General features: G+C 43.6%; 1 protein-coding gene across 9 annotated transcripts in view; it reads left to right on the top strand.

Moving 5' to 3' along the window:
- The first annotated feature begins 9,388 nt into the window (after positions 1-9,388).
- FBXL2 (F-box and leucine rich repeat protein 2) overlaps positions 9,389-19,610 on the top strand; it is a 132,384-nt gene continuing 122,162 nt past the window's right edge. For 8 of the 9 annotated variants that reach the window (XR_006207518.1, XR_006207519.1, XM_042956356.1 and 5 more), the window contains exon 1: positions 9,422-9,443. Coding sequence is in view for 1 of the 9 variants with exons in the window: in XM_042956358.1 (XP_042812292.1) it covers positions 9,441-9,443 (3 nt within the window). In the remaining 8 variants the exon portion in view is untranslated. Of the gene's footprint in view, positions 9,444-19,610 lie in introns of all 9 variants that reach the window. The other variant, XM_042956358.1, reaches the window with a different exon arrangement.

Here is a 19,610-nt window from a genome sequence, read left to right on the forward strand (position 1 = left end):
CTTAGCATAATAAAGGTGTCTCTCTTTGTACTGTGTAGTTCTAAGGGTTTGACAAGTGGATGACATGTGTCCACCATTACAGTACCGTACGGAATCCTTTCCCTGCACTAAAAATCCCCTGTGCTCCCCCGCACTCCTGACAACCATTGATCTTTTAACTGTCTTTATACTTTTGCGTTTCCCAGAATGTTATGTACTTGAAGTCTTATAGTACGTAAGCTATACTTATGTATAGTAAGTTTGGTTTCTTGCACTTACCAATAGACAGTAAAGATTCTTTGATGTCTCCTCATGTCATTTGTTGTTATGCTAATAATATCCCATTGAAGAGATGTAACACAGTACCATTCATTCATCTACTGAAGTATATCTTCATTGCTTCCAAGTTTGGGCAATAATGAATAATTATGCAGGTTTTTGTGTGAACATACACTTTTGACTCGTTGCGGTAAATACCAAAGAGTAGAATTGCTGGGTCATATGATAAGAGTATGTTTAGTTTTATAAGAAACTGCTAACCTGGGGTCGCCAGGCTCAGTCGGTTAAGCGTCCGACTTCGGCTCAGGTCATGATCTCACGGTTCATGAGTTCAGGCCCCACGTTGGGCTCGGTGCGGACAGCTCAGGGCCTGGAGCCCACTTCAGATTCTGGGTCTCCCTCTCTCTCTGCCCCTCCCCTGCTCATGCTCTGTCTCTCAAAAATAAACATTAAAAAAAAAAACAAAACCCTGCTAACCTGTCTTCGAAGTGGCTTTACCACTTTACGTTCCCAACAGTTCCTGTTGCTCTGCATCTCCATTAGCCTTTAACCATTCTACTAGGTATACAGTGGTATTTCATTGTTGTTTTAACTTGCAATTCCTGTACGGCATATGATGTTGAGTGTCTTTTCATAAGCTTATTTGCCTTCTGCATGTAGTCTCTGGTGAAGTGTCTGTTCAGATCTTTTGCACATTTTTATTTTTTATTTATTTATTTAAAAAAAAATTTTTTTTAACGTTTATTTATTTTTGAGACAGAGAGAGACAGAGCATGAATGGGGGAGGGTCAGAGAGGGAGACACAGAATCTGAAACAGGCTCCAGGCTCTGAGCTGTCAGGACAGAGCCCGACGTGGGGCTCGAACTCACGGACCACCAGATCATGACCTGAGCCGAAGTCGGACGCCCAACCGACTGAGCCACCCAGGCGTCCCTTTTGCACATTTTTAAATTGGATTGTTTTCTTACTGAATTTTAAAAGTTCTTTGTATATTTTGGTTACAAGTTCTTTATCAGATGTGTTTTTTTGCAAATATATTCTCCTAACCTGTGATTTGTCCTTTGTCGTCTTAAACTTCCTTCATTTTTACTAGTTTTTCCTTCAACATAATTTTTCTTTAAGTTTTATTTATTTAAGTAATTGCTACACCCAACATGGGACTCAAACTCGTGACCCCGAGATCAAGAGTCACATGCTCTTCTGACGGAGTCATCCAGGAGCCCCTCTTCAATGTACTTTAGGTTTGTGTACTTTTTCTAGTTTCTTCTGCTTTGTTTTTGTTGTTTTGTTTTTTACTTAATGATTTAATGGTAATAACATTTCCTCTACCTACTGCATCGGCTGATACCCACAAGTATGCATCCATATTACTTCATTTTGTTTAGTTCTAAATATTTTTATTTCAAGTTTTATTTCATCCCTCAACCATGATTGATTCAAATCTGCCTGTTAGGTCTTCAATTTATGGTTATGTTTTGTCATTTGTCGAATTTTATTGTACCATGGTCAGTGGATAGTTTTTGGTCAGTAGGGTTTTTTAAAGAATTTCAAACAACATCCTTGATGTCCTACTATGATTAATTTTGGGCAGGGATATCATGTTGCACAACTCTAGGGGTACTAATTATGTCCTAATTTATGTGACTAATGCCCCTTATGGTAGCATAGTATGGAGGCTTTGTAGCTCTCCGTGGTGGCCTTTCCTGATTAAGGGAACATTTTGTGTATTTGAAAAAATGTGCATCTCAGTCACATTTGTCAATTTTTGTGAGATGTAACTTAAAGCTCTGTTGTTAACGGAATAACATTGAGAGTCCAGAAATAAACCTATACATCTGTGGTCTGCTGATATTCAAAAGGGTGCCAAGACCATTCAGTGGGGAAAAGAACAGTCTTTTCAAGAAACGATGTTGGGATAACTGGATGTCAAGATGAAAAAGAATGAAGTTGGACCCTTACCTCATGTCATGTGCAAAAATTAACTCAAAATAGATCAAAGATCCAAATGTAAAAGCTAAAAACTCTTAGAAGAAAACATAGAGATAAATCTTCATGACCTTGGATTTGACAAAAGATTCTTAAAATATGATACCAAAAGCACCTACAACAAAAGAAAACAGGATAGCTACCTTGATTAGAAATGAGCAGGGGTGCCTGTGGATTAAGCGTCTGACTTCGGCTCAGGTCATGATCTTGCAGTCCTTGAGCTTGAGCCGCATGTTGGGCTCTGTGCTGACAGCTCAGAACCTAGAGCCTGCCTTGGATTCTGTGTCTCCCTCTCTCTGTGCCCCTCCCCTGCTTGTGCTCTGTCTCTCTCTGTCTGTCTGTCTCTCTCTCTCCCAAAAAGAAATAAACATTAAAAAAAAAAAAAAAAGAAAAAAATGAGCAAAGGGTATAAATAGACATTTCTCCAAGGAAGATATAAAAAACCAGTAAGTGCCAGTAAGCACTTGAAAAGATACTCGGCCATCATTAGTCATCAGGAAAATGTAAATTAAAACCACAGTTTAGGGGGCCTGGCTGGCTCAGTTGGTAGAGCATGCAACTCTTGAACTTGGGGTTGTGAGTTCAAGACTCATCTTGGGGAGTGAATTGTACTTAAAATATTTTTTAAAAACTTAAAAAAAAAACCCACAATGAAATATCACTTCACACCCACTAGGATGGTTAGAATCAAAAGTGAGATAATAACAAGTGTTGGGGCATCTGGGTGGCTCAGTTGGTTGAGTCTCTGCCTCTTGAGTTTTGCTCAGGTCATGACCCCAGGGTCATAGGATTGAGCCCTGCACGTTCAGCATGGAGACTGCTTAACATCCTCTCTCCTTACCTCTTCCTCTCCCCCACATGCATGCTCTCTCTAAAAAAAAAAAAAAAGAAAAAGAAAAAGAAAAAGAAAAGAAAGAAAAAAGAAAAAATAACAAGTGTTGACATGGCTGTGGAGAAATTATAATCCTCATTCACTACAAGTAGAAATTAAAATGCGGTAGCCACTTTGGGAAACAAATGCTCCCCCAAATGCTTAACCATAGAGTTTGATCCATATGATCTAGCAATTTTACTCCTAGGCATATACCTAAGTCAGATGAAAACATGTGTCCCTACAAAAACTTGTACAAGAATGTCCATAGGAGCATTGCTCACAATAGCCAAAAGATGGAAACAACTGAAATGTCTGTCAATAGAGAAATGTATAAGCAAAAAGTGGTATGTCCATTCAGTGGAATATTATCTGGCCATAAAAAATCATGAAGTACTGATATATGCTACAACTTGGACGAATCTTGAAAATGCGCCAAGTTAAAGAAGCCAGTCACAAAAAGCCCAATTATATACATAAATACAGCCATATAAACTTTTAGGATAGGGAAATCTGTATATTGCACAATGGAATATTATTTGGTCTTTAAAAAGAAGGAAATCCTGCCATTTGTGACCACATAAATGAACCTGGAGGGCATAATGCTAATTGAAAGAAACCGGATGCAGAAAAACAAATACTGTATGATCTCACTTACATGTGGCATCTATCAGTGGTCAGATACATAAAGGCAGAGAATAGAATGGTGGTTACCAGGGCTGGGGGTAGAGGCAAATGGAGAGACGTTGGTCAAGGGGCACAAAGTTTCAGTTATGCAAGATGAGTAAGTTCTGGAGAGCTAATGTGCAATAATGTGATTCTAGTTAACGGTAACACATTGTGTACTTAAACTTTGCTAGGAGGGAAGATCCTACATGTTCTTAGCACACACACACATACACACACACAAAGGAAAGGAAATGGTAACTCTGAGGCAATGACTGTGTTAATTTACTTGATTGTTATGATTACTTCACAATGTACACCTATAGAAATCAAATCATGAAGTTGTACATCTTAAATATGTATTATGTTTAATTATCAGTTATACACCAATAAAGCAGGGGGAAAAGTAAATGGGATTCAAAGAGAAAAGTTCAGGACCCAGAGGGATAGTTCATACTGATACAAAGATAAATTACCAGGAATATGTTAGAGTAAGAATGTATATGAGCTGAGGCACCTGGGTGGCTCAGTCAGGTAAGTGTCTGACTCTTGATTTTGGCTCAGGTCATGATCTCATGGTTTGTGGCTCTGTGCTGACAGTGTGGAGCCTGCTTGGGATTCTCTCTCCCTCTCTCTCTCTCTCTCTCTCTCTCTGCCCCTCCTCCACTCACGCACACACACACACTCTCTCAAAATAAACATAAAAAAAGCATGTGTATGAGCCAACAACATAGCTTTAAAAAAAACAGCTTTATTGAGATATAATTTACATAGCATGCATTTCACTAATTTAAACTGTGCAAGTCAGTGGTTTTTCGTACATTCACAGATACGTGCCACTGTCACCACAGTTTTAGAACATTTTGCTCACCTCGAAAAGAAACCTCATACCGTTTAGAAATCATCTCTGTACCCTGTCCACTTGTCCCCCAAGCCATCTCTATGGATTCTCTCCCTTCCCACAGGGTTTCTGGTGTGGATCACAGAAGGTCAGAGTTTTCCATTTCCAAACTGTTTTTGCAAAGGATTGTACTACTTGTCACATATGCTCACTGAAGTCTCTGTTCTGTTATCTCAGCAGTCAGCCAGGGGACAGAATGTATTTCCTTAAGTGCCTAAAGACAAAAAGAAAAGAAAAGAAAACAACAACAACAACAACAACAAACAACAAACCTTTCTGGGTGTTTGCATATTGGCTCTGAGCTAGGATGCACCTTCAATGCTAAGCCAAGCTGATGACAACTCTGCCTTAGCCTTCACTTCCTACTTAAATGTAGTCCAAAGATCAGTCAGAGCTATAAGTCTAGAGTCCTCTCGGGTCTTTTCTGAGTATGTGTCTGTCCCTGGGCATGCACACTGCCCTCCAGATCCCCCAGTGCACACGGTAGTCCTTTACTGATCTTGTCTCCCAAGAACCTTCCTCCTCAGACTTCTGGTACCCAGGCCTTTGGGCCTGTCATGCTATTTGCTTCACCCTTCATTCCTTACCCCAGTCAGCAACAGGTAGCATATGTCTTTAAATGCTTCTGTCGGATGCCACACAGAAAGCTACTCCAACCTGAGGCAAAATAACGATCAGTCTCTGCACTGGTCCCTTAAGCAACCACCAGACGGGTCAAATTCACGACCACAGTTTTGGAGAATGATGTCCATGTTGCTTTCCGTGGCACTGATACATTGTACCAGGAACATGGGCCATTGTCCACAAGGCTGCTGATGAGCTCAGGAATAAAGGATGCTAGGCAGGCAAGCAAAAACTACACAGTGCCTCCTACCAAAATTCAGCTGCTTCTCCCCCCATGAGGCGCTCGCGACTTGACACATGTATTTGATTGGATTCCGGAGTTCCAAAAATGTCGCCTGTGTCAGTTTTTGGCTAGCTGGATTCTTTCTGGGAAGACCAGTTCTTGCAAGGGACCCATTCTTGGAGCTCTCTACTCTGCTAATTCCAAGTCACTTCTCTTGAAAGTACTTTGGAAAACACTTTGCCACCATGTGGTAAATCTAAAGGTATACAAACCAGGAATTCTGCTGCTTGTTCTTACCCTAGATCAGTGATTCTCGTAGGGGAGCAGTTCTTCTCCAGTAACATATGGAAACACTTGGAAACATTTTTGGTTTAAACAACTGGGGCCATGCCACTGGCCAAGGTTAAGAAATTGCCAAGGTTAAGAAACCCTCATCCAGAGAAATGAGTACTCCCATGCACAAGGAGAAATGCTCATAATTGCATTGTTTTAAAATAGTCCTGGGGTGGAGCACCTGGTGGCTCAGTCGGTTGAGCGGCCGACTTCGGCTCAGGTCATGACCTCCTGGTTCGTGAGTTCCAGCCCCGCATCGGGCCCTGTGCTGACAGCTCAGACCCTGGAGTCTGCTTCGGATTCTGTGTCTCCCAATCTCTCTCTCTCTCTCTCTCTCTCTCTCAAAAAATGAATAAACAATTGGGAATGGAAACTGGTGCAGCCACTCTGGAAAACAGTATGGAGGTTCCTCAAAAAATTAAAAATAGAACTACCCTACGACCCAGCAATTGTACTACTAGGCATTTGTCCATGGGATCCAGGTGTGCTGTTTCAAAGGGACACATGCACCCCCATGTTTATAGCAGCACTATCCACAATAGCCAAAGTATGGAAAGAGCCCAAATGTCCATCAATGGATGAATGGATAAAGAAGATGTGGTATATATACATATGTGTATATATACATATATATACACACAATGGAGTATTACTAGGCAATCAAAAAGAATGAAATCTTGCCATTTGCAACTACGTGGATGGAATGGGAGGGTATTATGCTAAGTGAAATGAGTCAGTCAAAGAAAGACAAATATCCTATGATTTCACTCATATGAGGACTTTAAGAGACAAAACAGATGAACACAGGGAAGGGAAACAAAAAGAATATAAAAACAGGGAGGGGGGCAAAACGTAAGAGACTCTTAAATATGGAGAACAAACAGAGGGTTGCTGGAGGGGTTGTGGGAGGGGAGATGGGCTAAATGGGTAAGGGGTACTAAGGAATCTACTCCTGAAATCATTGTTGCACCATGTGCTAACTAAATTGGATGTAAATTATAAAAAATAAATAAATCATAGAAAGTAAAAAAAAACCCCAAAAACATTATAAATAAATGAATGAATGAATGAATAAATAAATAAATAAATAAAAATAGTCCTGGGAACCTGGGTGGCTCACCTGGTTAAGCGGCTGACTTCAGCTCAGGTCATGATCTCGCAGTTCATGGGTTCGAGCCCCGCGTCAGCCTCTGTGCTGACAGCTCAGAGCCTGGAGCCTGCTTCAGATTCTGTGTCTCCCTCTCTCTTTGCCCCCCCCCCCCACTCATGCTGTCTCTCTCTCTCTCTCTCTCTCTCTCTCAAAAATAAATAAACACTTAAAAAATGAAATAAAATAAAATAGTCCTAAACAGTAAGTAACCCAAACAACCTAAATGCCTATCAACAGTGGAATGGATATATTCTTGTGTACACATTCAATGGAATACATTATAGAAATGAGAATTAATGAATTATAAAATTATATAAAGAATAGCAAGAAAGCGTTTTCTATAAATATTAAGATAGTGGTCGCTTGGAAAAGGGGGGTTTAACACTGGGAAAGGACACGAGTTCTTCGTTGCTTTTCGCAATGTTCCATTTCTTGACCTAGGTGGTATTTACATAAGTGTTCACTTTTGAAAAAGTGTACATTTATATTTTACTACTTATATGAATATTTTATGTTAAAATAGATAAAACGTATCAGTAATTACAGTTTTTCTTCTTCTATCACACTCTCCATTTTGACAGGTCATGTTCTCTTTTGTATCTTCATCCAGTCTGAGAACAGATGTTCATTCATTCAATCAATCAATCAATCATCAATATTTATTGAACATCCACTATAAGTCAGGAACTGTTCGAAACAGTAGGAACATAGGGAGGGAACAAGATAGACATCTTGCATTCCAGGGTGAAGAGACGGGCAGTAATGAATATACCAAAAATTGTAAAAGATGATCTCAAGGAGTACTAGGTATTTTGAAAACAAGACAGTTATAAGAGAGGTTGGCTGAGGTGAGAAAGGAACTGGGGTGAGATATTTCCGATTGAATGGTCAGGGAAGGCTTCGTTGAAGATGACATTTGAGGAGACAGCCCACCTGTTTCAAGCAAAGAAGTGGGCAATGCGGAGTTCTGGAGGAAGAATATTCCAAATATGGGAAGCAGCTATTGCTGAATCTTAAGCAGGAAAGTGTCGGACACGATTGAGGAACCCGGGGAAATAAGGCGTGGCTAGTGTGGACTGGAAGGGGGAAGAGTGGTAGGAGATGAAGTGAGTCAGTGCAGGAGGCAAGACCCCCACCAGGAAGAGTTTGGATCTTCTTCCTAAGTGCCGTGAGAAGCCACTGAAACGCTGCTTTTGTGTAGGCTGTAGGAGAGAAGACAGGTGGCACAGAGACTAACTTAGGCAAGAGATGATGGTGACTGTGAGCTGGAGATAGTGACAAAAGGACAGATTCAGGTTTTATTTAAAGATAGATTCCAGAACGTGCGGAAAGGAGAGAATCGAGAATGATTCCTAGGTTTTTGTCCTGAAGAACCAAGGGGGAAGCGGGAACTTCTGCCGGGATGAGGAACACTGGAGAGTGAGTATGACATTTGGCTCAAAAGTCGTATGTGGCCTATATTCAGTTTGAGATACCTGTTAGACATTCAAAGGGAGATGCCAGATTGGCTTTTGGACATATCTCCATAGATTTAACGGGCTGGATGTGAGGATATCGAAAGTTCCCTTCAACCATATTAAGCACATCCAAGAAATTGCCAATGGATTTACTAACCTGGAGTAGACACACGCAACGGCGTGCAAAGATGATTTTTATCCAAAAGAAGTAGCTTATAACAGTGCCTCCGGTTCGCTTCTATTTTCTTTTTAAGTTTATTTATTTTGAGAGAGGGAGAGAGAAAGAGCATGAGCAGGGGAAGGGCAGAGAGAGAATCCCCAGCAGGCTCCAGGCTGCCGGCGCGGAGCCCAACACGGGGCTCGAAACCACCAACCACGAGGTCATGCCCTGAGCTGCAACCAAGACTCGGAGGCTTAGCCGACAGCCACCCAGGCGCCCCTGGTTTGCTTGCATTTTTAAGAATACAGCATGTTATAATGCACACTTCACGGGAAGCAGATAAACGAGGAGACAAGCAGGGGTCATGTGCGCAGGGAGTCAGCGTGGCTTGATTCTTACTTAATTCTTGCTCTCGTTAGTTTCAGAAGCCCTTCACAACCGCGCGTTACCTGTGTAATCTGCCTCCGAAACAAAGCAGCTCCACCAAAGTCTCTTCCAGCGGGGCAGCCGGTCAGGTGAGGGGCGTCCAGGTGACCAGGGCGACGGGGCCCCACGCCCGGGCCGAAAGGCCGAGAGGCCTCGCGCGCGCCGAGGACCCGGGCGCCGGCCGGGCGGGGGCGCAGGGGGCGGGGGCGCAGGGGGCGGGCCCCGCGGCCCCGCCCTGCGCGTCACGTGCTCGCCGGCCGCCAATGGCCGCCTCGGAGCCCACCTTGGGAACGGGGCGGGACGCCCAGCTGGCGTCACCAGGACAACGGGCGTTGCCGGCGCCGTGTGACTCCGGGCTGCGGGCGCGCTCGCGGCTCTTCGGCCATGGTGAGTCTGGGGCCCGCGCCGGCCGGGCCTCCGCGCCCGGCCCCGCCCGGCCCCGCCCCGGGGCCGGGTCCCGGCGCCGCCGCTGCTGGGGTCGGGCGGGCGGCGCCGGGGTCGCGGGGAGGCCGGGCCGCGGCCTGCGGGGCTGCGGGGCGGGGCGGGCCCGGGGGGAGGGGGAGCCCGGGGACCCCCCCTCCCCCCTCCGCCCGGCACCCGTCTGGCGGTGGGGGCGGGGGGAGAGGGTGGCGCCCGCGACGCGGCGCTGTCTGCAGGGCGAGGTCTGGGCCTCCGCCGGGACCCCCGCCCGGTGGGCGGCCGGACGGCGTGACGCCTTTGGCCGCGGCGAGCCTGGGAGGCCCCCCAGGGAGGGTGTGGTTTTTTTTTTGTTTTTGAAGAGAGGGAGCTGTGTGCCCACCCTGTTTTGCAGTCTGTGTGCTACCTGTCTCGTTCCTGCGCAATTACACGCAAATAACCTGACACACAACCTGCATTTCTTCCCGGTTCATCATTCGTACAGGTCTTTTGGCAGTTGGGAGACGTGGATGTGTAATTTTGGATTTTTTTCCGAAAAAATGGGGGCAGTGAGCTGGAGGCTTTTTCTGCGAGCAGCCCCCTCAGAGATTCGATTTGTGATCAGTGTGTGAACGTCTTAAGTGATCACTTTGATTCCCTAAACTTGTGAGTGGGCGTACCACCTGGCCCCCGTCAGCTCGCTTTGAAAGCCTCACTTGAAGACCCGGCCCCCCTGTTGGCTTGACCAGACAGGGTCCAAGGAGTTGCTAACCGAAGGTGTGGTTTCCCCCCGGGGTGGGGGTGGGGGGGGGGGCTCCAAAGGGTGTAAGAGCAGAGGAACTGAACGAACTCTGCTGGGGACACAGCTTTGGTACAGCGCCTGCGAGGGGCGTTTGGGGTGGACAATAAGGAAATGCCTCGTTTTCAGAAACAGGTTTTCTAACCGTCAGTGATTTCGTGTAGATTTGCTCTTTCTCTGCAGGGTTAGTGCAAGTGCTGATAAGCCGAGATGGCAGGGGGCTCCCCAAGTGCCAGTTGGCCTGGAGAGAAAGCCTACCATTTGGAACCCGGCAGGCTTTGTCTTTTCAGTAAGTGGGGAGAGGCACGGTAGGAGAAGGCGGCTGGCTGGTCTGTATCTGTCATTGACTCTGAGAAAGCAACTGCCAGACGCGTGGCCTTTTGATAGTGGGGAAAAAACCATTACCCGCAAATAACAGGGCTTTGTTTTGCGTATGCTTCTTTTTCATTCTGAATGGCTTTTAAGTGACAAATTAATGGAGCCGGCAAGAGTTGCAGAAAAGGAATTTTACAGAAATCGGAATGTCAAATATTGCAGTGACTTTAATACGGTCTATGAGAGAAAAGCTCTTACAGTTATAGCCAGGAGAAAGTAAGAATGTTCAGGAATTAAATTTTCACAGCCCTCTGAAGTCTCCTGTTCCTCCCGCTGCCCATTTTTCTTTTCTTCTCCTTTGTCTTCCCCCTTCCATTCTCACCCACCTTGATTCACTATTGTGCCTTTTAGAGTTTTATTTACTTTAAAAGCATTCTGCTATACTTGTGTACTCGCGGCTGCTTTCCTACACTTAGAGATGTTTTGCTTTTTGTCTGTTTTTAAGCATTAAGGTTTCATTCGAGGAGAGGATTTAAGGGAGTGAGGAGCCGATGCCTGGGCTCCAAGGGGAGTGGGGGGATGGTTGGTACCGGAGGCGGAATGAGGGTGCCTGTGTGAACCCCAAAACTGCATCGGAGATCATAACATGACCCTTCACTAAATGCTTGAAAATAAGATACAACTTTCGCTGTTGACAGGAGTGACTTTGCGCGTGAATCTGGAACTCTGCTCAACTGTTTCTCAATGAAAATGTCTTCAATTAAGCCACTCGCTTCTGTGGCTTCTGTAATGACACCTGGCATTTATTGTGTACGTTCTACGTGAGATATTTTACCGAGCACCTTACATGTCTTATTTAACCCTCACAATAGCCCTATGAGGAATATACCGTTTCCCCATTTTAGGGATGAGGAAATCGAGGCACAGAGAGGTAGAGAAACTTGCGCAGGTCAACCAGCTGATAAATTAGGCGAGATTTGCAAAACCAGGCAGATTGTCTCAGAACCTGCTTATGTAAACACTGGATTACACCGGAATGTATAGAGTATCAGTGTGTGTTCCCTAATTTATATGCCAGGTGTATGTTACAGAATTTGCTTTCTTACTTGGATTTTAATATTTTTGAGCACTTATGAATACTTGCACTTTGTGGTTCCTGGCACTGAGCTAGATGCTACAGAACAGAGTAGGCCTTCTCTTTTCTTACTTTTCCCTCCCCTGAAGAGAGATTACTGGATTGGGGTTCATACTCATGACTGTAATAGCTTTGAAAGTTTCTCCTGTCATTTCGGTTTGCATTCAGGAATTGGCACATCCTTTTTGGGAAGCACAAAGACTAGTGTTTTACATAAAGCCATTTAGACTTAGAGAATGAATCTGTTTTAAAACATAAAGTTACATTTTCTGAGATTTTCCCCAGTAGTAACTTTCTACATATATTTTAGTTGTATGTTCTAAAATTGTTACAAAAAGACAGCAATTTGATTCCTATGGATCAAAATAGACAGTGGATACCTGTTGTCATCATGTTTTTTGCTGTTGCCTAATACTTTAGGGTGTAAAGCAGATTTTTTAAGGGGGAAATATAAAATAACATCGTATCCTACTGTTTTCCCAATCTTCATTCATTCACTTGGACTTTCCCACTATTTTGGCCCTCTTTCTGTATTGTCTGTAGTTAGGACTTCTCGGAGTTATTGGGAAGCACAAGGTCGGGGGGAAACTTTACAATAAAACATATCCAAGTTTACAGACAGTTTTGGTTTCTTTGCCATCAAATGCTACAATTAAGAGAGCTTATATGCTTATATAATGAGATCCATGTTAACAGATCATGAAAAGAAGAGGTTTATAAATTTTCCTTCTGTTGACGATTTTGGTCTCCCTGTGGTCTGCACTGAGGTGGGGGTGAGGCATAACTTTTAGTAACTGTAACAATAACTTTTTCATAGAGCCCTTCTAAGAATGTCCAGTGTTAGGGTGATCACTTCATATTTATCTCATTTAATCCTTCCACATCCCTATGAGATTGACATTATTATACCCATTTAGCAGGCCCAGATTTAATGAGGTCACATGTCCAATGTCACATCGTGGCAGAGCCCTGGATTTGAACTCAACCAGTCTGTCTCCAAAGTCTGGCATCTTAACCATCACACCGTGGCTTCTTTCCAAACTGAAGATTGTTCCCAGCGCCTGGCATGAATGTACTTTGCCGAGATTAAGAGTGTCAGTGTTTTATCAGTTGAGCCAGCAAGCGTGTTTTTTATTTTATGACATACTCTCTATCATGATGTTGTTTAATGACATCCTGCAGGATTTACTTGGCTTCCTTCCTCCCCACTCAACAGTGCAGACAACCAGGGGCACCTGGCTGGTTCAGATGGTGAAGGGTCCGGCTTCAGGTCAGGTCATGACCTCGCGGTTTATGAGTTCAAGTCCCGCGTTAGGCTGTCTGCTGTCAGCATGGAGCCCACTTGGGATCCTCTGTTCCCCTCGCTCTCTGCCCCTCCCCCACTCTCTCTCAAAAATAAATAAAAACGTTAGAGGAAAAAAAAAAAACAACTGTGCAGGCAACCAAAGCTCCGGATACGGCCAGCCATGAATTGGGCTACACTTCTCCCTCTGCTTCCTGGCCTCATTTTGTGTCTCAGCTCTACCCTGTGTGGGGTCTCCTACTACGACTTCCCGCACTGGGGTGGCTATGAGACGGTGGGATGGAAGCAGAGGGGTCTAAGAAAGCACAACAGGTGGTGGTTGGGGAAGTTTTTGTGGAGTCAGAATCAAGGTTCACACCCAGCTTTTCGGCGTTGCCCCTATGGATTATCTTTCCATTAAATTTTCTGGCCTGTGGTTTTCTCTCCAGCAGATATTGATTGTGTGCTGCCGTGTGCCGGTCACTCTTGTAGGCAGTGGGTACCCAACAACACAACAGGCAAGGCCCTGACCTTAGGGAGCTTATGTTGTGGTGGCAGAAAGACATCGTAAGCGTGCAGATGAGGTGGTGAGAGCTCTTTGGAGAAAAGCAAAGCTGGGTGAGAGAGGGCGGGAGGCAGGAGGGAGGAGTTGCTTTTTATATGGGTGGAAGGGAAGGCCTCTCTGGTGAGATGAGGAGGTGACATTTGAACAGAGGGTGTGTCACAGGGATGCCCGGAGAAAGGCCATTTCAGGGGAGGACACAGGTGCGAAGGTCCAATCATGCCTGGTGTGCTGGAGGCACAGCAAGGACACCCGTGTGGCCAGAGTGTAGCGGAACCGGCGTGCAGGGTAGGAGGTGAGATCAAGCTAGTTAGGCCAAGTCACACAGGATTCGTGAGGCATTTGAAGGGCTTCGTCTTTCCCTTTGAGGGAAGGGGAAGCACTTGGCAGAGTGTAAGAAGGTTGACATGGTGTGACCGTTCTGTCTGCACTGTGGAAAATACGTTTGGGGTTTGAATGAGGGGAGAAAGGACAAAAACAGAGGACACCAGATAGGACATTATTGTTGCAGTAATCCGTAGGATTAGTTGATAGATTCATGGTGGAATAGAAAAGAAAAGAAAGTCCAGGATGGTTTCCATGATTTGAGTCTGAGTGATAGGAAGGAGTCATCATGTACAGGGATGAGGACCAAGGGAAGAGTGAGTTTAGGGAATGGATAAAGAAAGCAGGTGTCGGTTTTGGACTTGATAAATTTGTGATCCTCATTAGGCATGTGAAATCTGAAGACACAGGCTTTCAGAAATAGTGTGATGCTATAGATTTTAGAAACACAAACTTCGTTGAATCTTGAAGTATTAGGTTTGAAGAAGACGTTGACTTTCTCTAGCACAGTCCCTTCAGTTTACAGACTAGAAACACCGAGAGGTTAAATGGCGGGTACAAATAGACTTTTACTACCTGTCGTGCAGTACGAAGAATGCAGGACTTGGAGTCAGGAAATACACGTTTAAATTACAGGTTTTCTGTTTGTTTTGCAAGTTCTAAACCTTGTGCAAGTCCTTTATCCGCCTTGTTTTTCTCCCATCAAAAAGAATAAGAAGGACTCCCACTTTCTATGAGGATGTTGAAAATGGCAAAAGTTAGATGTGTTTCCACCCTACCGGGGAGAAAAGGCAGAGAAGCTAGAAAATTGGCAGTTCTCTCGAAACCCACCAGAGAGCTGAGGACACAAAGAAATCTCGATGATTAAAACCCAGAACATAATGAGCCTTCCCAGAAAAAAAGCCTTCCCAGAGACACATAGATACTTCCATCCGTGGCTGGACAGCAGGAGGAAGAAGAATCTGCGATAGACCGGTAAAGAGAAACCAGCCAAACTTTATTGACTGCATATGGGCTGGAGTGACCATTTGGAATTTTTGAAGAGCCCCAGCCACAGAGGGAGGCCCCACCCCCCTGCCACCTCTTTCCAAGGGGCCTTCGCTGAGTCCAAGGAAGTAGTTAGTATGCTTGAGCCTGGGGTCAGGGAAAGAGCTAAGAATGGTCCTGAGGTGGATGAAGCCTTCCGAAGGCCAGAGGCGGGGCAGGACAGTTCCTAGAACTCTCTCTGAGCCACTGGAGGCTTTTACCAAGTGTCCAGTGGGGCTGTCACAGGCTTGCGGGCATGGCGGGAGAGCTGACACATGCTCCCCTGTGGCCATCCAGGTTTTCACTGCGGTCAAGGCAACAGCCTTTCAGAAGGTGGAGTCCAGAGTAACGGGAGAGAGAGACAGACAGATCTCCTGAAGGCACAGACAGCAGAGGGTGCTCTGGGAGAGCAAAGACAGCTCCCTGGCTGGCAGCAAGAATGTAACTTAGAGAAATCCCTGAGTTCAGGAAGCAGGCAGCTAAGTTGCACGGCTCAGGGATCTGGAAAGATTCACCAGTGCTCGGATCCCGACTTCCCCTGAAGGGTAGGTTCTGAACTTGCCCTAAAATGATTTTAATCCAATCTTGAACCGAATCTAATAAATACTAAAATCTCAGACCCAGCTCAACCATAGATTAAAAGGATTCAGTTCCCCTTACCTCCCCACCCCCAGCCTAAGCAACCTAATTGAAAAAGGAACTGCATTTTATGGAGGTAAGTTACTGTTTGTTTTAATCCAAGTATTATTGACATATAACGTTGTTAGTTTCAAAGGTACAACATAATGATTCAGTATTTGTATATATTGAGACACGATCACCACAGTTGGCATAGTTAACATCTGTCACCATACTGATTGCAAAAAAATTTTTTGTGTGTGATGAGAACTTTTAAGATCTACTCTCTTAGCAAGTTTCAAATATATGCAATACAGGATTACTATATAGTCACCATGCTGTATGTTAGTTACATCCCTGTGACGTATTTATTTTACAACTGCAAGTCTTTACCTTTTGGCCCCTTTCACCCATTTTGCGCACTCCCCACCCCTGGCCTCTGGCAACCACAAATCTGCCCTCTGTATCTATGAGCTTGGGTTTTTGTTTGTTTGTTTGTTTTTAATTCCACATATACATGAGATGATAGTATCCTTGTTTTTCCCTATGTGACGCATTTCCCTTAGCATAATGCCCCCTAGATCCATGTCGTTGCAAATGGCAAGATTTCCTTCTTTTTGTGGCTGAATCATGTTCCATTGTATATACACCACATTTTCTTTATCAGTTCATCCATCAGTGCTCACTTAGGTCTTTTCGGATCTTGGCTATTGTAAATAATGCTGCAGTGAACATGGGGGTGCAGATACCTTCTCAAGCTATGTTTTCGTTTTCTGCAGATAAGTACCCAGAAGGAGAATCTGTATCATAGGGCAGTTCTATTTTGGACTTTTTTTTTTTTTAATGTTTGTTTTGTTTTTGAGGGAGAGAGCACCGCAGGGGAAGGGCGGGGGAGGGGGACAGACAGAGGATCTGAAGCAGGCTCCACTAACAGCAGAGAGTCTGATGTTGGGGCTCAAACCCATGAAGTGTGGACCATGACCTGAACCGAAGTCGAACGCTCAACCTCCTGAGCCACCGAGGCGCCTCCTGTTCTGAACTTTTTAAAGAACCTCCGTACTGGTTCCTGTAGCAGCCGCACCAATTTACACTTCCACTAACAGCGTACAAGGCTCCCTTTTGTGCACATCCTTGGCAACACTGGTACTTTCTGGTCTTTTTGATGCTAGCCGTTCTGGCAGGTGTGAGGCGACACCTCATAGTGGTTTTAATTCGCATTTCCCTGATGATTAATGATGTTGATGCCCTTTTCATGTACGTGTTGGCCATCTGTGTGCCTTTGGAAAAATATTTAGATCTTCTGCCAATGTTTTTAATTGGATTCTTTGGTTTTCTGCCATTGAGTTGTATGAGTTCTTTGTATATTTTAGATATTAACCACTTATCAGATATATGATTTGCAAATATTGTCTCCTATTCAGTAGGTTCACTTGTTGATGGTTTCCTTTGCTGTGCAACAACATTTTGTGTGCGTGTAGTTTGATATAGTCCTGCTTGTTTATTTTTGCTTTTGTTGCCTTTGTTTTTGGTGTCAAGCCCAAAAAATTGTCACCAAGCCATCGTCAAGGAGCTTTCTTGTAGGAGTGCCGTGGTTTCAGGTCCTACGTTCAAGTTTTTAATCCGTCTTCAGTTAGTTTTTGTGAATGGTGGAAGGTAGTCATCCAATTTCTTTCTTTTGCATGTGGCCGTCCAGTTTTACCAACACCGCTTATTGAAGGGACTGTCCTACTCCCATTGTATATTCTCTACTCCTTTGTCATAAATTAATTGATCATATATGTATGGGTTCATTTCTAGACTTTCTAGTCTGTTCTGTTGATCTGTGTGTCTGTTTTTATGCCAGTACCATACTATTTTGATTATCTTTATAGTATAGTTTGAATTATACGATATGATTGTATATTGAAATATATAATCTGGGATTGTAATGCCTACAGCTTTGTTCTTCTTTGTCAAGATTACTTTGGCTCTTTGGTGGCTTTTGTGGTTCCACACACATTTTAGGATTCTTTGTTCTAGTTCTATGAAAAGTACTATTGGTATTTTGATAGGGATTGCACTGAGTCTGTAGATTGCTTTGGGTGGTATGGACATTTTAAGAATAGTAATTCTGGGATGCCTGGGTGGCTCAGCCTGTTGAGCGTCTGACTTCAGCTCAGGTCATGATCTCACGGTCTGTGGGTTTGAGCCCCACATCGGGCTTTGTGCTGACAGCCTGGAGCCTGCTTCGGATTCTGTGTCTCCCTTGCTCTCTGCCCCTCTTCTGCTCATGCTCTGTCTTTCTCTGTCTCTCAATAATCAATGTTAAAAAAAAATTAAAAAAACAAATAAACATTAAAAAAATTTCAAGAATAGTGATTCTTCCAGTCTGTGAAGCATGGTCTATCTTTCCATTTATTTTTGTCATCTTCAATTTCTTTCATTACTGTCTTACAGTTTCCAGAATACGGGTGAATTTACCTCCTTGGTAAATTTATTCCTAGGTATTTTATTATTTTTGATGCAGTTGTAAATGGGATTGTTGTCTTCTCTTTCTGCTAGTTTGTTATTAGTGTGTAGAAACACAACTGGTTTATTGATTTTGTATCCTTTATTGAACTGAAACTTTACCAAATTCATTTATTCTAACAGTGTTTTGGTGGAGTCTTTACAGTTTTCTGTATGTAGTGTAATGTCATCTGCAAATAGTGACAGTTTTACTTCTTCCTCTCCAATTTGGGTTTCTTTTTTTTCTTTTTCTTATCTGGTTCCTGTGGCTAGGATTTTCAGGACTATTTTGAATAAAAGTGGTGAGAGTACACCTTGTCTGATTTCTGATCTTAGAGGAGAAGCTTTCAGCTTTCACTATTGAGTATGATGATGTTAGCTCTGGGTGTGTCCTACATGATCTATGTTTATGTCCCCTCCAAACCCACTTTGTTGAGAACTTTTATCATAAATCGATGTTGAATTTTGTCACATGCTTTTTCTGCATCTATTGAGATGATCATATGATTTTTATGCTTTGTTAATGTGGTGTATAACATTAATTGATTTGCAGATGTTGAACTATCCTTGCCTCCTGGGAATAAATCCCACTTGATTGTGGTGTATGATCCTTGTAATGTATTTTCTTAATTCGGTTTGCAAATATTTGAGGATTGTTGCATCTGTGTTTATCAGAGACAGTGGTCTAATTTCCTTTCTGTCTTTCTTTCTGCCTTTCTTTCTGTCTTTCTTTTGTAGTGTCTTGTCTTTCTTTGCTTTCAGTCCCAGTGGTGTAATGCTGGCCTTGTAGAATGAATTTGGAAGCATTCCTTCCTCTTCTGTTTTTTGAAATAGCTTGAGAAAGATAGGTATTAACTCTTCTATATGTGTGTGGTAGAATTCACCTGGGAAGCCATCTGGTCCTCAACTTTAGTTTGTTGAGAGTTTGATTATGATAATAAATATTTTTTATTTTAGAGCGCATACAAGTGGGGAAGAGGGGCAGAGGGAGAGAGAGAGAGAGGGAATCTCTTTTTTTTAAAGTTTGAGAGAGAGGGAGAGAGAGAGAGAGAGTGAGTGAGTGAGTAAGCTAGGGAGGAGAAGAGAGAGAGAGAAAGAAAATGAACCTCAAGCAGGCTTCATTCTGTCAGCACAGAGCCTGATGTGGGGTTTGAACTGACAAACCATGAGATCGTGATCTGAGCCGGAGTCAGCAGTCGGATGCTTAACTGACTGAGCCATCCGGGCATCCTGAGAGGGAGAGGGACTCTTAAGCAGGCTCCCTGTTCAGTGAAGAGCTGACACGGGGCTCAATCACATGACCCTGGGATCATGACCTGAGCTGAAACCAAGAGTTGGATGCTCAACCAACTGAGCCACCCAGGCGCCCTGGGAGTTTTTTGATTATTGATTCTATTTCATTACTGGAAATTGCTCTGTTCAAAATTTTTATTCCTGATTTAGTCTTGGAAGATTGTATGTTTCTAGTAATTTATCCATTTTTTTCTAGGTTGTTCAGTTTGTTGACATGTAACTTTTTGTGGTAGTCTCTCATAATCCTTTGTATTTGTAAGGTGTGGGTTTTAACTTCTTCTGTTTCATTTTTGATGTTATTTGATTTCTCTCAATAT

The sequence above is a fragment of the Panthera tigris genome, chromosome C2 (assembly GCF_018350195.1).
Source record: "Panthera tigris isolate Pti1 chromosome C2, P.tigris_Pti1_mat1.1, whole genome shotgun sequence".
Lineage (NCBI taxonomy): Eukaryota > Metazoa > Chordata > Mammalia > Carnivora > Felidae > Panthera > Panthera tigris.